At 54.4% G+C, this 8,701-nt stretch overlaps 1 protein-coding gene across 1 annotated transcript in view; it reads left to right on the top strand.

Annotated features, from left to right (window-relative positions):
- LOC113217781 (QRFP-like peptide receptor) overlaps positions 1 to 8,701 on the top strand; it is a gene marked incomplete in the record, with an annotated part of 99,901 nt that overhangs the window by 74,529 nt on the left and 16,671 nt on the right. The window contains 1 exon segment of the mRNA XM_052264590.1: positions 6,790 to 6,911. Coding sequence (XP_052120550.1) covers positions 6,790 to 6,911 — 122 coding nt within the window.

Raw genomic sequence — 8,701 nt, forward strand, 5'->3', positions numbered from 1 at the left:
GTAGGGGGGTGGGGGGGGGGCGAGAGTGAAAGTGGAAAGTGATGACAATGAACCCCTCCGACAAGACGGCTCCGCGGCGTCCCCCTGGAACGCACTATGCGCCCCTGGGCCAACTCCGCCCCATGAGAAGGCAATTTGAGAATTCCGAGTAAGTCGGTGGCCTGTCGATGCCGCCATGGGCCGGCCGCCGCGCCTCCCCACGGTACGCGTCGGCAGCCGAGTCGGCAGCCCGAGCCGCGCTTCGGAGGGAGGCAATGAGTTATGGCCTCGCGTATGGCGCGGGCTTTCACCGCGATACAGCAGGGCGGACATCGGCGGAGACGCTGGGCCGCACTGTGGCGCCCTGATAACGCGTTGGGGCAACGACGAGGCGTGGTGAGAATATTCCAAAATTTCTCTACTTTTTCCTTACCAAAAAGTAATTAAATTATGAATGAATTTAAATGTAGTTTTTTGCTTGCATGCCCTTTTTGATTCTCGATAATGCAAAAACCGAGAGAGTCGGCTGTTGCAGATACGCGTCATATTAATGAGGTCACAATTACATATTGCATATGCCCAACATAAAGTGCCTGACAGCGTCGATTTTCAAATGTCCCCGCCATCCGCTGGCTGCGCGTTCACCTCGTCGTGTGTGAGCCCGGCCTTGGCCTCGGCCGCGGGGTCGCGATGCGGTGCAGGGCTGGCAAGGTCCCTGCGGCCGCGGGCGGGCGGTGCCGAACACTCCAAGGGCGAGCCCAGCGCAGCGCCGCCCAGCCCGCCGCCCCTTATGGAACCAATCAAAACTTACAAAACGCGCCAAGCGGGGCTCTCAGCAGATTAGCCAGCCGGGGTTCGTCGTCTCTGCTCGAGCAGCAGGAGGCTCGCTGCGGTCGGGGCGTTGCTCCAGGCTGGACCTGGACATGCGTGTGTGAGGGAAGAAAAAGAGGGTACATCGGGGGGTGTTCTGGTTCACGCGTTACACGAGCGCCAGCGACAAGCGCGAGGCAAGTTCGCGTATCGGTGTTTTTCTAGTTCACCGGCTGCGCAGACGCCAGAGACAAGTGTGAGACAAGGAGGCCCCTACTTCGCTCCGGCACGCTTGTCGCGCCCAACCCTTATATATTATGTGTGTGACGGCACTACATCGGCGTGGCGGGGCGTGGAGCGGGGCGTTGTGCGAACGGAAAGGCCCCGGAGATAAGGGTACAGGGTGGCCTTTGTGCTCCCTTGTGAATGGCGACATCACATATCCAGCCACGCCGCACCCCTCCCTAACCCACCACGACACCACGGCGCCGACCCCGACGGGCCGATGTTTGTAGTGATGGCTGACCTGCCGCACGGTGACGTGAGAAAAGGTGAAGGCAGGTCAGAGCATGGCTTGATCATTTTTCAGAAAATTCAAAGCTTCTAAAATCTCATTGGACTCGTTCAACTTTGGTTAAATTTGGTGAAAGCAATTTCATTTTTCGAGCCACAATGGTAGAGCGTAGCGTTTTCAGAGGACGCACGGACGCACATATGAGCCGGCTGTTGCTGGTGCGGTCAGCCAGTCCTCGGTCAGCTGTCTCACTGTCCCGCGCTCTGCGGTTCTGTCCCGGTTGCGAGCCTGGGCTCCACCCCCGACCAGCGCTAAGCCGATTTGCTCCTCTACGCGGCACGACGCGCATAGTGTGGTTGCGAGCACAAGTTGTCTCCCGGTCGAGGAAAAAGAAAGGAAGAAAAAAAGACTGACACAGTTTGCTGCTTTTATCGCAGATAGCTAGACTCATCAAGGGACCAAACTCCTTTGCCTGTACACTCTTTATCATTTTAAGTCGGTTTACATTGATAATTATATCACATCAGCAGTGGGAGTGAGTGAGCAGACCGAAAGCGGACAGGACGGAACGAGCAGCAGCTGGGTTCGGATGCGGATACCGGCCTCTGGTTTTGCTGCGTTCTGAAGAGAATCTAAGCCAGCAAGCGACCTTGTTTTCCCGCAGGTGGACTGCCGGACCCCCGGAACGAGGAAAACTCGGTGTGCGACGCGCATACCGTTAACAACGTTTGGCTTTCGCGTCGATGAATTCTAATCTAGGCTGACTTTACTGGCTCCACTTTACACTACAAACACCGGCAAAAACACAGACCGAAAAAATAGAGTGGAAAAAAGGGAATAATCCCCTTCACTTCTTGGTGGTCGTCAAAATGGTAATATATTTTCGTCGGACGGTAAACAGGTGCGGCTGGCAGTCTGCTGGCTTTCATCAGGCCAGGCCCTTCTGCTTTTTCTGGCCGCCCTGCGCCGCCCCACAGTCCACTCCCTCGACCGCCACGCCACGCCACTCTTAATGTTTGGTTAGCCTAACAAGCAGTGGCGCGCCCGTGGGCCTGTCTGCTGGCTATCATCCCCCAGCCCGGCGTGTACGGCCAAGCACCCTGACCCTGCCCCCAATCACATGAAACAATCCGCTAGAAAACGAAACAAACAAAAAAAGTCAAATGGCATTGAAATGACGTCGTTTTGATGTCACTTCCTCATCGTGTGGGGTCGTGTGTGGTGTGTAAACCGGCCAAAACGTACGTATTATTAGTCGTGAGAGTTCGAGAGGAAAGTTGGACCCCACGACACAGGCCCGTGCTTCCATTCCTGGCCAGATCACGCAGCGGCCACTCGGACGGGCACCGCGCTGCAAATGGACTCGAGAAGGACCCTATGGCGCCCTACACGGAGACCCGGGGGCCCGCACGGCTCACTTTGCCTCAGCCCAGGGCCCTACAGGAAGAAAAGGGCGTCTCGGACCACCAGGGTGCCGTGCAGGTCGCCTGACCCTACTTTGACGTCGTAAAAATTGGGGAGCTCGAGCCGAGCCCGCTCTTCTTGTCGCGCAAGGCTGATCGGAGCAGCTAGTGCGCATTCAAGTGCTTGGGCGCGCGGTAGAAAGGCTCGAGGCCTGTCGGCCTGATCCAAAATGTATTTGCTGGCGATGAATGAATGATGAGGGATGAGGTGTGGACTGTGAGAAGGACGGCCTGGAGAGGCCTTCCTCCTCGTCCCTGAGCCGCTTCTTTCCCCAGGGGGTTTGGTGGCGGCGGCGGCCCGTGCGGCCCAGCACCGGCAGCTATTATCGGCGCCATAACCGGCAGGGGCATTTACGAGCAGCGTATTCCCGTCCCACGACCCGGGCCCGCGACGGGGCGCAGGCGAGGGGGCCGCGGGTTACTCCGGGGCCCGGGGAGCGCCGCGGCGCCTAGGCCTCTAGGAGTGTGGGACGTGTAACTGCGCCGGAGCGTGGATCCGCTGTTGGTCCCTGCCGCACCGCCGCCCCGCTTCGCCCCGCTCCGCCTCGCTTCGCCTCTCCTGCCCACTACTTTGCGCAGCAAGGCCAGAGCTCACAAAGCATCGCGAAAAGGAAATGAAATCCAGACGCCGTCCGGGGACTGCGCGGGGGTCTCGGGGCGCGGGGCAGCAGCGGGGCAGCCGGACCGAGCGAGAGGGGCTGTAGTCCCGCTGAGCCCCCCAATCCCTCCTTGCCCCCATCCCCCCCTTTCCCCTCCTCCGCAGGCCGGCTGGAGCCATAGTGCGGCGACATTTATTTACTCTCCCAAACTTCAGCAGTGCGTGCCGTGTGCGCGCGCCGTGTGCGTTACGGTGCCGGCTGCGGTGGGTGCGGTAACATCTTTTCTCCTAACCGTTTCATTCCCGAAGTTTTCGCGCAGGGATACACACTGCACACTCGGCCGCAAGTAGTGGACAGGGCAAAAAATTAGCGCGACTGACAGATGAGTCATAACCAGGGCTCCGTAACTTATCATAACACGAACGAATATTAGTTACTCAACGTAACAAAAGACATGTTTAAGTAAAAGTTGTTAAAGTTGTGGATTTTTAAATATGTTGCTGTGGGTGGACAAGTCGAATAACTCACTAAGGGATCGTCCAGAAAGTACGTCCGTTGCTCTCAAAATCATCCTGCAAACTACAGTGGCTCGGCGCCTGCAAAACTCGGGGTAGGCCACCCCGCAATACACGCATGCCCGGCATGCAAGATTGTGCCTACCCATCAGGCGCCATGAGTGCTTGCATTGCCTTAATTTAGAGGGTTCGTAACGGCCAATGACGGACGTACTTTCTGGATGATCCCTAAATTTAAAAGAGCCACATTAAAAGTTACAAGCTGTTATAACTTTAACTCCTTAAAATAACGTTAAATTCTGTTAAGTTATAAGAAGCTACAGCGCCACAGAACGTGCACTACGCACCCGCAAACGAAAATCTCCGAACGTCAGGGGGACTCAGACGGGAGGCTCAGAAATCCCACCAACACAGTTATTACTGCTCTTTTGGGCCGCAAGTGCGCGCGCGTGGGCGGGCTGCCCACTCACCCGGCTCCGTATGGCGCTGTGGTCAGACACTGGCAAAACAAGTGTTTTATTTTTTCACGTCAATTCGTGTTTAAGTTCAAGTGTGCATTTTCTCAACACATTGTGATGTCTAACTTGGGTTAAACGTCAATTGGTGTTTAAACTTTTAACACTTCCGAAAAGTATAGCAGCTGCACACCATTGGTTCCTTTAGATTTGTGTGCGTCCAAGTTGCAGAATTTAAACGTTTACGAAACGTGTATAATGTGCACACCACGCAAGTGTGTAACTTGAGTTAAACATCAGGTAATGTTTAAAATCATAACTTGCACACGTTGGTGTTTAAATTATGCACACTTGTTTTACCCGGTGAAGACTTGGGTGAGCATGCCGTGCAATGGAAGTTGATGAACCAAGAAAGAAAGGGCGAGCAGGTTCCTTCAGCTATGCCAGGTGGTGTGGCACCCGCGCGTTGCGGAGCCCTGCGTCGTTGTCAGTGACAAACGCGAGTGAATCGACGGAAGGGCCGCCAAGCTTCCTGGCGCTATAAAGACCCTCCTCTCTGCCGTTCTACCTGAGTGGCTTGCTTCGTTTAAAGCTCTGCTCCCCCGCCTCTCCCGGAGGGCCGCACGACGCCCGTAGGCGGGGTACCCCGCCGCCTAACCTCACAGACACTGCCGCCACTTCCGGACGGGAAATTGAAGCTGTCAACCCGCGGGCAGTTGGGGCTGCGTCCGAGGCGCCGTGTATGCTCTGAGCGCGGCCGCCGGGCTGCCTCTGCTCGAACAGGGCTCCCCTAATCACTCATCCGGACGCAGCCCGTGGTGAAGGGTAGTGAGGCCTGCCAAAGGCTCATTACTTATCAACTAATTCCGGATACTCGAGCGCCACTCCGCCGCTCCCCTGCAACAAACGCCGTTTAAAAAGGGTCGTTTTGAAAACGTCCGATCTGCAATCGTATTTTTCAAGAACATCCGATCTGCCAAGTGCTTATTTCAACTGACTTTGGACGTACGTGGTTTATAAACCAAGAGGGGGGGGGGGGCGACGTGAGGGTCAGCCGGACGAGCGACGGACGCCGGTCGTAGCAGTCAATAAAGGCGGACGGCACAGTGTCAGGGGCGAGCTCAGGAGCAGCTCGGTGACCGGAAGTCGGTAGACTGAGCGAGGAGCCGTCCAACAACGCTAATTGTTACCATAACGCGACGCGAAGCGGTGCCTCATTCCCTGAATAGACTTTGTAACGCGAGCGAGCTGAGGGCTCTACTTTTCGACACAGTCTGTGGCAATGGAAAGGCTGCTAGCTGAGGAATCGACGAGCTGAAAAGCTATGGAGTGGGGAAAGAAAAGGGTTTAGAAAAAAACTTTCAAGGCGCATCCTCGTCCTCCAGTCCAGGGTGTCCGTCAAGCTTCCTCGATTGTACTCTTTCGCCCGGATAATTAAAGGCATTGCCTTTCCCCTATAAGGGGCTCGCCCCTAACGAGACTTCGCCTGCTCGCCGGGGGGCCGAGCCCGGGGCGCTGCGATGGGCCGAGAGAGAGGGCTGGCCGGGCAAAGGCGCACTCAGTCACGCAATTATCCTTTACCGTTGACCACCCTGACGGACAAATCCCTTTTTCGGAACCATCGTAGTTCACTTTAGAGGAGGGGAATCTCCTTTCATCTTCAAGGTTTGAGAGAGGAACGCAATTAAAATTAAGGAAAAGACCTCCTGGGAATGCAGCATAGTAATCACATCCCAAAAGATCTAACAAAAGTCGTCCCAAGGATACATCAACACAAAACGAGAGGGGAATAAAAATATATTTGAAATGAAGGCAAAATGCGGAATAACCGAACGACAGCTAAATTAATGTTTTCATCGTCGGCGCAACAACCAGTTTAATCCCGATTGAGCTGATTTAATTATACTTTCCAAGTAATCCAATAAGTCGCTGGCCGAGGGGCATTGCCACTCAGTCGAAATTTAGTACACAGATTGAAAGATCGTCATTTTCGAGTCCATTGGAATTGCTTTGCAATTAAAATATTTGTCTTTTATCGTATTACACTACTCCGAGGGAACATGGCAGAAACGGGATGAAAATTCGTCCTTTCTTTTGTATTTCTCCGGTTTATCCTTCTTCTCCACTCCATAGAGAAGAAACTTGGATGGGAGGGGGTGAGGGATATTCCAGAAAATACATCCGTTTTTATCAGATTCATTCGGCAAAAATATTGGGAGCTCAGCGCCTGCGAGAGTCAGGGTAGGCCACCCCGCGGTACACGCAGGCAAGATGTCGCCTACCTATCAGGCGCTACGAAACCCTGCACGCGTAAGCTGAAGGCTAACTTGGAGGTTTGTAACGGCGAATGATGGACGTCCTTTCTGGAATGTCAGTGTAGGTGTACATTTCGAGTGCGCGGCGTCTGCTTTTGTCGGAAGTTTTATACAACAGCAATATTCATTTTTGTTGCAGTTGGCCAAATTGATGTCCTTCACCTGGGAGGCGGGTTACTTCCTTTGCAAGTTCGTCCATTACATGCAGAACGTGTCTGCCATGTGTTCGGTGTTCACCCTGACGGCGATGAGTATAGAGAGGTAAGTCCCAACCTAATCCAAAAATATAACACCCAGGGGCCTTTTGAGTTAACTCAAATAACTGAAATAGAGCCGATTAAATTAAATCGGCACTATTTCAACGAGGGCAAAACTAAAAAAAAAATCTTTTAGCCATTATTATATTCCTTCAATCACATATTACTTTCGCGAATGGGGTTGTAAAAACACACAGTTTGCGTCTCGGCCACATGCACAATCTCGCGCAGAAATTTGTTTAATTATTTGGGGGTGGGCTGCGCGGATACTGCTCGACAGCTCGACCCGCATACCCCGCGCACGGGTAAGGCTTTGCGGGGCGCGGCGCACTTCCGAGGAAAAAGGCGTTGTTCATTCTACGAAACTCGACGCGCACCGATCAGCACTGCTCGGCCAGCACTGCAAAGCGGGCGTGTGGAAGCAGGGGCAACACCCCCCAGTACACAGTACAGCGCTGGCAGTGGTAGGCGCTGCGGGATCGTCTTTGGACCACGCGATGACCGGCAACAAAAAAGAGCTTTCCGGGGAGAGAAGAGGTGGGGGTGGGGGGATTCCCTCTGGTGGTCAAAGCGGCGGGCCCCCCCAGCGGGCTGCTGATAGGAAAACAATTCCGTCCACAATCGGGCATAGACGTTGTTTATTTTGTAGTCCCCCCCTGCGCACGCGCGCGCTCATGGGCAGTTTTGATGCGACGCGCCGATTCATCCACTGCGGATCGCGACCATTTCTCATATTATTGTCGTACCAGCAGCCCCAGCCTTGTCTCTCCGCATCGCCTCGGGGGTTTGTGGCGCAGACGCCCACGCGCCACAACCCCACGCGCACCCCCGACACACACACAGGCCACCTTGCCGTATCACATATGACGCCATATAGGGCAGTCAATTAATTTTTCCCCGTTTAGCCCCACTTTAACGGGAAAATTCAAATTAAGTTAGCCCCGCAGGTGCGCTACTAATGACTAATGCTGCAGGCGGAGCGCGCCGTTTTCATTCGGCTTTGTTTATGGGGAAGGAGTTTACGCATCACCGCCCTCCCCGGACGAAAGCTCTCTCTCCACCCCCGCGCGCGCAATCATCGGGGAGAATATACACTGTAAAAAAGAGATTGTGATGAAAATAAGAATGTTATGGCTAATTACTTTTACAACCAATCTTATCACGGAATTTTTTGTTATCTATTAAATAGATTTTCGTGAAATGACGAGAAATCCGTGATGAGATGTTTGTAAAAATTATTAGCCATATGACATTCTCATCCCTATCACAATAAGTTTTTTTAAAAGTGTATGCCGTGCCGTGCCTGTCGTATCTTTCGCACAATACACACACAACCCTTACCCCGCTGCCCCGCGCGCCAAACGATTGTGTTCCTCGGCTTCCGCGCTGCAGCCCTTGCCTTGCACCCCTCCAGCCGCGCACCAGCAGCCCGCCAGCGCGGCAAGGAACGCTCACAAATCGACGACAATATCTGACCACAAAGAGTCGCAAAGGGTGCCGCTGGGAAATTCCAGCCACACACGCGCGTGTGCAGTCCATGGATGGGTTAGGAAAGAAGAAAGGTGAAAAAATGTACATGGGTAGGGGGAGGGAGAAAGAGGGTGGTGTGTGCGCTACGCGTGGGTGCGGGGAAGAGGGTGGGTGCGCCCTGCGATACGTGAGGGAAACAAAACAGAGGCCAAATAGAGCGTCTCGCGCCCCACTCAGCGCTCTCTCGGGCAGCGGGCCGCGCCCCCGCACCACCCGCCACACACCGGGGGCCGCCTCTGCGGTGGGAAGAGGGGGGGGGGGCAG

The sequence above is a fragment of the Frankliniella occidentalis genome, unplaced genomic scaffold (genome assembly GCF_000697945.3).
Source record: "Frankliniella occidentalis isolate FOCC.00 unplaced genomic scaffold, Focc_3.1 Scaffold20, whole genome shotgun sequence".
In the NCBI taxonomy this organism is placed as follows: Eukaryota; Metazoa; Arthropoda; class Insecta; order Thysanoptera; family Thripidae; genus Frankliniella; species Frankliniella occidentalis.